At 42.5% G+C, this 12,496-nt stretch overlaps 1 protein-coding gene across 1 annotated transcript in view; it reads left to right on the forward strand.

The window, feature by feature from the left end:
* The window catches only part of CENPK (centromere protein K), an 893,441-nt gene that overhangs the window by 416,313 nt on the left and 464,632 nt on the right, over positions 1-12,496 (forward strand). Inside the window, exon 5 of the mRNA XM_044063363.1 lies at positions 742-788. Within this exon, the coding sequence (XP_043919298.1) occupies positions 742-788 (47 nt within the window). The remainder of the gene's footprint in view (positions 1-741; positions 789-12,496) is intronic.

Genomic DNA, 12,496 nt, shown 5'->3' on the forward strand with positions numbered 1-12,496 from the left:
TTGATTCAGAGACTGTAGCTCAGATGTGGAACTAGCTGAGCATATTAATGTTGAATCATCTGCATATTGAATGCAGGTGGCTTGTGGGCCGATTGCTACATGGAGGTCGTTGATAAAAAGGGAAAAAAGAAGTGGGCCTAGAATGGACCCTTGAGGGACTACAAGGGAGACTGGTAGAAGGGATGATATATTATTTTCCCAGAGAACTGCTTGTTGTCTATTGGTTAGGTAGGACATGAACCATTTAATAGCCAGAGAGTCAACGGAATAGGATTCAAGAATGTTGATAAGAAGGGTATGGTTTACCATGTCAAAAGCTTTTGAGAGGTCAATAAAGAGTGCAGATGAGGGGTTATTGTTGTTTCGATTTCTATTTATGACATCTGTAAAGGATAACAAGGCAGTAGTGGTGCTATGTGCTGGCCTAAAACCATGCTGGCACTTAGCTATTGTGTTATTTTGAGTTAAATGGTTTAAAAGTTGCTGGCGAACACATTTTTCCATGATTTTTGCTAAGGTGTTAAGCTTGTAAGCTTGGATGATCAGCAGTATTGCACCTGTTTCCTTAAACTTGTTTGCCCTATTATTAATGTCTCATATTGACTGTAAGGACCGTAATAATTTTACTTCATGTTGTAAGCATTTTAATATGCATAAGCTATCAGTTACCCATTCACAGTGTTTCTATTTAATGTTTAATTCTGGATATTAAGCTGAACAGTGCATAATATTTTTTTGCAGTTCTTTCACCAGATGAAGAAGTCCTGAAAGAAGTTGAATTTGAAAATGTAAGTATTTAATAATTATTTTTTTCCACTATGTTTAGCAAACATTTTCTTTATTGCTAAAATCAGTTTAAACTGTATCTGCACCCACTGCAGTTTTATTAAAGGGCTTTAATAGTAAATGCCTCGATGTTCTTCATATAGATCACTGCTACAGTATTATAAGCTATAATGGTTATATAGGATCGTAGGAAGTTACTAGGCTATTGACCCTGAGGCTCTTACAAGCCTAGCCAAGAATTTAGCCCATGTTCCAACAAGTCACCACCCTATGCCACTGTTCAGCAGGGACACAGATGGATTCCCAGGGGTGTATTTTCTGTTTCCCATCCAGTTATCCAGGTTGCGCTTAAAAGATTTAATGAGGTACTCTGCTTTACTGCTAAGGATGTATTATATGTCCTCCTTTCAAAGCTTCAGGGCTCCTTCCACATGCCCAGTTAGTCAGCTCAAGTTGAGCTGATTAGGAAGTCAGGTTTGTGCGCCAAACCCTTCAGAGTTTTCCTGCCAACAAAGACAGTGCTCCTCTGCGAGCTTACCAGGATTGATGGTCACCAGCAGTTTTTCATTGCTGGGCAGACAACTTTCCTTCAAGGAAAAAAAAAAAGCTCCCACATTTATTTATTTATTATATTCATTTTATTGACTGATTATCAGAATTTGAACTGTTTTCTTTGAAACTTGAATTATAAAGCTGGGAAAAAAGCATTTGTCTGAGTTTTGTGTCTTTTACAGGAGCATCACTTTTTTACTTTTGTGTTAAAATGTTGGTAAACGCTGTTTTATACTTTTTCCTTTTGGAAAGTTGTTTTATTTTACTTTTGGGGGCTGTATAATTACATCTAATGTTGTAAATCTTTATTCATTCCTTACTGATAGGATTTCGGTTCCATCCTCAGAACCGACACGGCCGTTGCCAAGCTCAAGCCAGCCAAAAACTCTCGGCTAAGACCTACCCTTAATGCCCCTCTCATAGTCTCTTCAGATCTTGTTTGCCACATTCCTCGTCAGACGAGCCAAGCCTTCTCTCTCAAAGCTAAGTGTAGAGTTTTTGTGTAAATTCCTATCAATACCTTACCTTTTAGTCAGTTTTTTGCTAATTTTCATCTTTCGTCTATAGACTCATCTACTTGTTCTATTCCCCTACCCTCTACCTTTGGTAGTTCCTTTTATACCATCATTGGTACTGTCCCTCTCTCCTACGTTTGGTAGGCCCTCTTTCCTACCACTTGTGGTATTTCTAAGTACCATTGTTGGTACTCTTCTCTTTCTTTCTATGTGGATATAAAAAAACTATTCTCTTTAACTCTGCTGCTGCTGTTTTTTTTTTTTTGACTGTTTACCTTGTTGCTTGGATTAGTGTGGTGTGTGTCATTATGTCTGAAAAAGCCAAATTGGGACTTAAGCAGTGCAGTAAGTGCGGGCATAAGATGCCCAACTCAGACGGTCACGCTCGGTGCATTTATTATTTTGGCGTTGACCACATAAATGCTTCATGTGATATCTGCTCCAGCTTCAGCAATCGCACTTTGGCTGAGCATAAAAACAAGTTGATTTTGAAGGGTTTGATGAAAACTCCGTTTTCGGAGGCTGTCTCTGGGACGGAGGTCTCACCACCTCCTAAGACTAAAAAACATAAAGAGAAACGGAGTCACTCTGTTCGTACATCTCCATCTGTTTTGGAACTGAGTCGACACTGAGCTTCTCCAGCGCCTTTGGCGCAGACGACCTCGGCACCAGGCTCCATGTCTTTTCCCTCGGTGCCGCCTCTAATTTTGACTTCTGTTACGGTACCAGCTTTGGCACCATCATCCTCAGTGCCATCCTTGGTCTTGACACCGGCTTTAACTACCGTACCCGCATCGACACCATCCCCGGCCACGGTGCCGATAGCTTATACGGCTCCACAGACAATGACCCTGTCGGTTCCAAAGGTTGACCACCTTCCCAGAACCAGATATTCTTCAACTTACAACCCTTTTTCTGGGCACCAATTTAGCCCCTTTCTTGAAAGATCTGACTCTTCTTCAGCAGCCTCCTACAGATCCACCAGGAGCCTTTTAGAACAAGATGTAGTGAGGGTTGTGGACCAGCTACTGGCAGCTAGAGGGTTGCCCACCCACCCTTGCTAAGTCATCTGTCCCCTTTGAAACGGAAGCTTTCATGGCATACTCACCAGTATATCCTCCTCCGGCCTCTTCCCAGGCCCCGGAGACTTCGGTACTGATGACTACCCCGGTGCATACAGTTTCGGCTCTGACTGCGGAGGTTCCCCTGTCAGCACCGATTACTCTTGGTGCAATGGCTCTCTTGGAACCAGTGCACTCTTGGAGCAGTGATTGGGCTGTCGGCCCCGTGGTTCTTAGTTCGGCAACATCAATGGCCACAACTCCACTGACAGCTACTAGTCCTCTCGGAGCTCCTCACCTGGAGGTGGGCTCCTCAGGGCGGGGTGTGGCCCCAGTTCCGAGATTGTCCTTCTCTGTTCCGGGCTCCCATCCCTCCTCGGGCTGGCCTGCTTTCCAGGTGATGGAGAGGGTCCTTGCCTCAACAGGCTTGCAATCAGCACCAATGGCATCGACACCAGAACCCCCCCTGTAGCATGCAGCTGTCCCAAACCCCTACTCTAGGATCCTGAGCACGGAGCCGCAAGACCTTCCCTTGAAGAAACCAGTCTGGTGGACCCCGGCCGTAAGCAAACTTTACAAAAAAAGGAGGAGAAAAGGCAATATCTCAAGTAGAAAAATCATCCCTGATTAGCATTAGTAAGAAATTGAGGGCCCTCATCAAGTCAACTAAAGCTAATTTTGAAAAGAAAGTAGCCAAGGATAACCATAAGGCCTTCTATGGCTACGTCAAAAACCTAAATGGCAACGCTCAGGTCTGTTCTGAGCTAGTACAAAATGGAACAAAATACACTGACCCTTCTGACATTACCAACATCTTGGCTGACAGGTTCAGTGCAAACCCCCCCCCCCCCCCACTACCTACAGGGCCTATTACCATTCCAGGGGATTGTTTAAGTCCAATTATTACTGATACGTTGGTTAACAAGGCTCTATCTAAAGCTAAAAACACTGCCTCCATGGGACCAGATGGTGTCCCAGGCTGTGTCATACATGAGCTCCAAAAGGAATTAACCCCGCATCTTAATACCCTGTTCAGTCTCAGCCTCTCCACAGGATATGTGCCCATAGAATGGCGCACGGCAACGGTGGTCCCGCTACACAAGGGTGGGGCCACAACTAACCCTGGGAACTACCGACCAATAAGCCTGACCAGTCTGATCTGTAAGGCTATGGAGCAAATCATTATGGAACTCATAAATGGAGAGATTGGGAACCTCCAGTCGCTGGACCTCACACAGTTCGACTTCGTCAAGGGCAGATCATGCCTCCTGAACCTGGTGGATTTCTTTGAGACAGTTACTCAGGCTATAGGTAATGGAAAGGAGGTACACACGGCTTACCTTGACCTTGCTAAAGCATTTGACACCATTCCCCATTCAGGTATTATTGATAAGCTCACCATCCTGGGCATAAACCCTTACGTCACAAGATGGATCGCAAACTGGCTGTCACACAGATCCCATAAAGTAAGATTAGCGGGATCTATGTCCGAATCCAGACCAGTAACGAGTGGTGTGCCTCAGGGCTCTGTCCTGGGGTCCCTCCTGTTTGGCATATACTTCTCAGAAGTACAGGCAAGCACGGAAGGGCTGTGGCTGACTAAGTTTGCGGACGACTGCAAACTGGATGCTATAATAGAGTCTCCGGCCGACATGGAGATCCTCCAGAAGGGCCTAAATGAGACTGATGCATGGTGTCTGGTCCCCTATGGAAGCCAATTTGCACATAAATGTCCTGGAATTGAGGGCAGTTCTCTTAGCGTTTCAAGGGTTCCATACATCCCTCCCTTCCGGGACCATTGCAATTCAGTCGGACAACATGTCAGTTCATCTGGTATATCAACAAATAAGGAGGAACCAGGTCTTACCCCCTGTGCCAGGAAGCCATGAGAATTTGGCACTGGGTAATAGCTTCCAGCCACTTTCTTATAGCAATGCACATTCCTGGGAGTTCCAACCTTATTGCGGACAATCTGAGCAGGATCATCCTGATGCCTCACAAGTGGTCCCTCAGTCCTATAATAGCAGATCAGGTCTTCAGCCGTTGGGCAGGCCTTGCTGCGACCTGTTTGCTTCCCCTCTAAACAACAAATGCAGAAACTGCTTTGTCCTGATCCCCCCTCGGGGGAGTCACCGAGGGATGCTCTGACACACGATTGGCCCCTGGGTCTGCTGTATGCCTTTCCCCCATTTCCTCTCATCCCAAAATTCCTCCAGAAGGCTCAAAGGTTGAGAAGCAAAATGATCCTCACTGCCCCTTATTGGCCCTGTCAAGTCTGGTCCCCTTTCCTATGGCCTCATCTGATTCACAGTCCGTGGATCCTGGATCAATCCCAGAGTCTGCTATCTCACCATCAGGGACTGATTCACCCCAATCTCCTCAGCCTCAAGCTCACAGCTTGGTTTCTCCCCTTTTGATGATTGCCAGGCTACCTGATATTTCGTCTCCTGTCCGTGAGATTCTTCTGGCTTCACACAAACCTTCCACCAGAAAAATGTATTCTAGTAAGTGGGCTTGGTTCTCCTAATGGGCCAAAGATCATAACATAGATCCTTATTCTATGCCTATTCAGAAGATCCTACAGTACCTGAGTACCCTTCTACATGCAGGAGCTTCAGCATCGACAATTACTGTACATTTAGCAACTATCGCAAGTTTTCACAATGGATTTGATAATTCTTCTGTTATGTCACACCGTCTGTGGAAAACCTTCTTGAAAGTAATATTACATGTTAAACCTCCTGTCACGCCCCCCATAGAGCATTGGGATGTGACTTTGGTGCTTTAGTCATTAACAAGCCCTCCTTTCAAACCTTCTAATTCATGTGATATGAAATTTTTGTCTTGGAAGACTGTACTTCTAGTAGCCCTTACCTCAGCGAGAAGAGTATCTGAGTTGCAGGCCTTGAGTGTTGAGACCTTACTTGATTTTCCACAGGGAAAGAGTGTCCCTACGAACTGACCCATCCTTCTTGCCCAAGGTCATTTCTGGGTTTTCAATTAACCAGTCTATTGACCTGTTTTTTTTTCCTCAACATTCAAATAGAAGGGAATATCTTTTGCATACCCTTGATATTCATAGGCAACTTCGCTTTCACTTGGACAGAACTAAATCTTTCAGAAAAATGGATCAGTTGTTTGTGGCCTTTGCGGGACCCAGACTGGGTAAACCTGTCTCCAAAGTGACTCTATCTTCCTGGCTTAGAAACGTCATTACCTTTATCTACCATCAGAATAAACTGTCTTTACCTTCCAGAGTAAAGGCTCATTCGGCTAGATCGATGGCTACGTCTATGGCTTTTCATTCCAGAGCCTCTGTGGATAATATCTGTGCAGCAGCCACTTGGGCAAGACCTTATACCTTTATCACTCATTACAAATTACATGTGGTCTCCAGGGGATGAGCATCTTTGGTTCTATGGTGCTCAGGAATACCCTTCCTTAGGGCCACCCAGGACTCAAGTAACTGGGGACTCGGTCCTGTCAGTAAGGAATGAATAAAGATTTACAGCATCAGATAAAAAAGTTATGTCTTAACATATAATGTTCCATCTGTGTTGTAGATCTTTATTCATTCATTACTTCCCGCCCTCCTTCCCCCTGCCTGGACTCCTGGTGGATTTTAGGATTTCCTAGTTAAGGTATTTTCTCAGACAGAGCCTCCTACTGTCTTTTTTATTAGCTCTATAATATAGGGGCGGGCAAACTCGATCTAAGAGACTGTGAGAGGGGCATTATGGGTAGGTCTTAGCTGAGAGTTTTTGACTGGCGCGAGCTTGGTAACAGCCGTGACGGTTCCAAGGATGGAACCAAAGTCCTATCAGTAATGAATGAATAAAAATCTACAACACAGATGTAACGTTATGGTAAGACATAACTTCTTTTTTTGATAGAAAAAGTTAGTTTTTAACTTCTTTCAAATTTTTCCAAGTATTGCTGCTTAACTTCCCTGGGAATTGTGCACCTTTTTGTCTTGACCATGTGACAGCCGGTCCTTTGGTTGTACCTTCTTCCAGCCATGAAAAGAAAAGCTTTGCCATCATAGCAGGCTGGTATTTTGCCTCAGCCAATGCTGGTTCCTCAGACATCTCAACTTTTCCATGGATACCTCTGGTGTTGTCTCTATAACCACCATGGGTCAAACACATCCCCTGTGACTGTTGATATGTTGTGATTGGGCATGGGTGCCACTCTTGTGCTTAGCCAGAAAGCAGTGCCCATCCTTAGGGGAGTCATTCCGGCAATTTTTAGTTGGCTTCTTCAGCAATTCCTGCCAGAAAAGAAACAAAAATTAAAACAAATGTTTTTCCTTTCTCAGTATCCCTGGAAAGGGTTATTTTTTTAAACAGGGTTCAGGGTTTTTTGCAGGCTGCTGGTCCTTATTTTATGGTTGTTTCTGGTAATTATAAAAGTTATTTTCCTGAAGAGAGATTCAAGAGTTTAAACCTCAAAATAAATGTTTAAGGACTGTAGATTTAAATTTTTCCCCACTTTCTGACTCAGTTTATATGAAGAGTGTGCTTTTTAAGCGTCAGTCTGCCTGCTGCCCTGAATAAACGGATAGATGATTTTAAGTTCTATGGTCTTTTTAGTTTATATGCAGTAATCCCTGTCCTGACCCATCAGCTATAGTTTTTAGTCAAGTAGCTGCTTTTTAGCATTTTGTTAATGCTAATCCCCTTCATATTTATCAGGATGGGAAAGCTTTTGAAAAGTTTGGGCAAAACAGTGTCTGCTTCTTCTTTTCTCATTGTTAGTCTTTTTCAACTGTGAGACTCATATTTAAAGTTTGTCCTGTCACTTGTGAAAATTTTAGGCCTGTTTTGCATCTATTTCCTCTTGGAAGGAGAAGTCTGCTCTGTGTATTGCTTTTCTAGTGTTTCCTTTTTTCTTTTTAAAGTATGTTTATCACATTGTTGGTACCATTTCCGGGGCTGCTGCCACTGGAACTAATGGTGAAAATTTTAATTCTCCCCTGGATAGAGAGTTAATTTCTGGACATTTCTGCTACAGAGGTTATTTTAAAAGTGCAATGTTTTTTGTTCTTCTTATCCATAATTTTCAAAGGGTTTCCTTGCTATCTTGTTGTGCAAGTCTAGAAAAAAGCAATATTAACTGCCCTTACTTGCCACTGGTAAGCACCTGTTAGTACTAAGACGTTTAGGGATGTGCTGTAAGAAAAGCAGGACCTCCTCCACCCTGAAAAAAAACAACAAAGGGCAGTCTAGTAAGTCTGTGCGACTGTTAGAGAGATGTTCTTTCCTCCTCCCACCCCTGGCAGTTCCATTTTCCTTTCAGAATGTCTGTTCCTCCTCCTGTCTTTGGCAACAAGTTTTGTCTGACTGATGGGATGGCATTTTCCTGTCCAAGGGGGTGATAGAAGTCTCCCCTCCTTTTCTGTTAGGAGAAGGATTTTATTTACTGATGCCAAAGTACGGGACTTCTTGGAGTCCAGCCTGCTGAACCTTCCCTTTCTATATCCCTTAATCCTGCAATCCAGACTTTAGTCATTTTCTTAATATTTCTTATATATGGATTTCACAATCAGTTCTCTGCCTTACCCTTTGGGCTACATTGTGTCCTAAGGGTTGTCACTTCTGTCTTGTTTCTGTGATTATCTACTGCAGGCTGCTCGGCATTCACATTTTTCCTTAAAGGGTTTTATTTTTCTGAAGATGGAGTCAATAATTTGAACCTCAAAAGGAGTGTTTAAGGATTGTTAATTTAATTTTTCTCACTTTCTGACTCAGTTTGTGTGTGTGTGTGTGTGTGTGTGTGTGTGTGTGTGTGTGTGTGTGTGTGTGTGTGTGTGGAGGGGGGGGGGGATTTTTAATAGTTCCTGTAAAGGACCTCTATTTCCAGTATGACTCAGTTGTTTCTGTAGGAAAACAGTAGTGTTTCTTGGTCACTCAGAAAATTGTTGTGATTTTCTTATACTGGAGTTTTTATTTCCTATGCCTTTTCATCATGCTTCTTCATGCAGAGCTTTTCTCAATTTATCAACATCTCTCTTAAGTAAGGGATTTCCTGGACAGGCTGGAATTCCTAGAGGACATTCAGTCTGACTCCTCCTCACAGGATTGTTTTTTTTCTGGGTTGGACACTTAAGTTCAAAGAGCTTTTCTTCCACTGCTTAATGTAGACTTACAGGTGGATCGGTTTCTGAAGTTTTCTGCATAGCTGTTCATCTCTGCAAGGGAATTACTTCGGATATTTGGTGTCAGGACATGTATGATATTGTTGATACCTTTTGCTAAACTCCACATTAGAAAAATACAGTGGCACCTGAAATTTCTATAATCGTAGCATTATCATCTTCCTTTTGCCTTTCAGATTCCAATTTGAGTATTTTTTAAGAGATATTAATGGGGCAGATTCAAACTTCTCAAAATACATTTCTCCCATTTTTCCCACCTGTTCCAGCACAATCATTTACTACAGACATTTCTGACTTTTGCTTGAAGAGCAGTGGCATTAGGAATAAAACCAAAGGGTCTTTGATTCAAAGGTAGACAAACCAAATCACATCAAATACAGGGAAATGTTAGCTTTCCTAAATGCTGTCAACTCTCTAAATCATCAGTGGTCCTCAGGACGTCGACTAATGTTTATAGTCTTCACCACAGTAATGCAAGGGGGAACTTGTTCTTACCATCTTTACAGGCTAGTTGTGTAGCCTGAGATATATCTTTCAACCCTAATCTCACTCTACTGGCATTTTCAATTAGAGCAGAATTGAATGGCAGACAAGCTAAGCAGGTCCAGGATGGATCCTGTCTAATGAAATCTGAACTTGGGATCTTCCAAGAGCTGTCCTATCTGTGAGGAGCACTTCAAGTGGATCCCTTTACCTCCTTTCCAAACAATACACCCTTCCATTAATTTCTAGGGTACATCTGAAGATTTAGAAGGAACCCTAAAAATTATAGTGGTGACTTCCTTTTGGCCCAGGCAACAGTGGTTCTCCCTTCTTCTAGGTATCTCCAGGGGCAATTGCCACAAACTTCCTCGCAGACTGGATTAAGTCACACAACACTAGGGGTATTTGATGCATCCTGGTCCTAAACAACTATAACTGACTGCCTGGATGATGGGATCTATTATCTTTAAGATGCTTATTTTTGAGGATGTTCATCAAGTATTAATGGATGCAAGAAAACCTGCAATTATAAAATAATTTATTAGCAAATGGAAAAGGTTTTCTTGTTGATGCCAATAACAGAGCTAGCATCCTTTCAAGGCTAGGCTGTCCTGGTTTTAAATTATTTGAGTTAGTTATTATCCTATGGCCTGTCTTACTCTTCAGTCAAGATTTATCAATCGGCCATTTCAGTATGTCTTCCTGTGGATCCCCCTCTTTCAGTGCACTCTATCTAAATGTTGTGAAAAGGGACATTTCTAAGAAGATTCCTTAGGATCTTATTATTGTGTTAGAATTTCTAACTCTTACTGTATTTGAACCAGCGGGGCGGCCGCGGTGGTGTAGCCGTTAGCATTGCCGCCTCACAGCAAGAGGTTCTCCGGTTCGATTCTCGGCTGGGGTGCCTTCTGTTTGGATTCTGCATGTCCGCCCTGTGGTCGTGTGGGTTTCCTCCGGGTGCTCCGGTTTCCTCCCACATCCCAAAGACATGCTATAGGTGGATTGGACACTCTAAATTGGCCTTAGGTGTGAGTGTGTGCATGTGTGTGCCTTCTGTGGAGGGTTGGGTGCCGGGCTGGCAACTCGACACCGTAAAACTCCACTGCCAATCATGAGTGGACAGGTGATCCGCTGTGGCGACCCCTAACCGGGAAAAAGCCGAAAGAGGAAGAAGACTGTATTTGAACCAGCTAATCAGGCTGACTTGTGTTTCTTGATATGGAATATGCAATCTTACCTTTTGCTGTGACCTCTGAAAAAGAGTGTCTGAGTTGCTAGAGCTTATGGTGGGTCAACCTTTTCTCGTTTTCCTCAAAGAAAGGAGTTATTTAAGATCAAATCCTTCTTTTATGCCTAAAGTTGTTTCCAAGTTTACATTAAGTTTACCTTTCCATCTCCTTGCTGTCTTTCCTAATCTAAACTTAGGGAGTTAGAATACTTCTTATCTTTGAATGTCCACAGACAACTCTGGTACTATCTTGACAGAACAAAAAGTGTTTTTTGAGAACTTCTGTTCAGTTGTTGTTTTCTTGTGAAGGTATAAATTAAGGACAACCACTGTCTATTCAGACTATTTCCAAATAATTGAAACTTGCTTTACCATTTGTTAATCTCACCCCAGCAAAACAGTTGCAGGAAGGGTCAAGGGTTAGTCTCTGGGGCCTTGACTTATCTTGTGGCTTTTGGAATGGGTATGATTCTAGATGTTTCTACAACCAGCAACTTGATCTTTTGAGCACTTTAAACTAGATTTCTTCCCCAGGTCTATCCAGGCTGTACTTAAACCTTTCATTCTGGGATCTTGGGCTTCCTTCTGTCTTTTCATCTAGGAGATTGCTCTCTACTCGTATAGTTTGGGCCAATGCAGCAGTGATAGCGTAAGTAAACTTTAACAGTAGATGTTTGAATGATCACTGTTGTAGTAGCCGCTCCCTCCTCTCCATCCCCTTATCTATTTCTTTTCTTTTTGCCAGAGTGCAGACATATATTTTTCTTTTCTTAGCATTTGCCTTCTCAGGGCTTTAGCCTTCATCTGTCATTTAGCATGAAAGCCTTGAAGAGCTTAGAGGTCAAACCTATTTGAGCCGACTAACTGTTTGGGAACATGAAATATGCCCTGAAGCTTTAGAAGCTGGCCAGCTGTCAGATCCTTAGCACAATATGACCCATGTAGCTTATAATACTGCAGCAGTGATCTTTCAAACACTTACTGTTATGGTAAGTTAACTTACACAAATGTACTTTCTTGGCTGGGCATTTTTCTTTTAATTCTTAATAAGCTGACTACTGTAGAAATGTATGCAGTAAATGCAGCAGCAGTCGGTATTTAAAATATAGCATTTAAGATATAGTAATGTAGTTTAACAAGTGACTTTTATTAAATGTTATGCACTATTGGATAATTCAAGGTTTGGGGTCACCGTTGAGTCCAGGCCAGAAAACTAACGTCACATTTCTGAGCCAACTATAAGAACAAGAAAAGAGAAATAAGAACCCAACTAGAAAAGTGTAAAAAATTGGAGGGATGTTATGGTCATTAAAAGATGATGGGATGAAGCTAAATGTGTAAATGACTGGCAGTAGAAAACAGACCATTGGCTATGTAGCAAAAATCAAGCAAACAAGTGATTTAAAGGTATTTTCACAAAAGTGATACATGAGCAGAATTTCCAAGAATCAAAACTCACTCTAACACTAAAAAGCATTTTTGTCGGGTGGGGGGAGCTTCACCTCTGTACGCCTTGGTATGCACAAGGAGGATGTTGTCCACCCTTTGCCAATAACCAATGTACCCTCGGAGTAAGGGGATTTGCCCAAGATACTACATTCTTGATCTTGGTATATAATTCACTTGACTCACACTTTTCTGATGGTACTTTAGACCTTTGATCACTATATCCTCACTGTTCTATGTGGCAGCTCATTCATTCTTTGGAAGTACA

The sequence above is a fragment of the Protopterus annectens genome, chromosome 2.part1 (assembly GCF_019279795.1).
Source record: "Protopterus annectens isolate FY-2018-M chromosome 2.part1, PAN1.0, whole genome shotgun sequence".
NCBI classification, from domain to species: Eukaryota; Metazoa; Chordata; order Ceratodontiformes; family Protopteridae; genus Protopterus; species Protopterus annectens.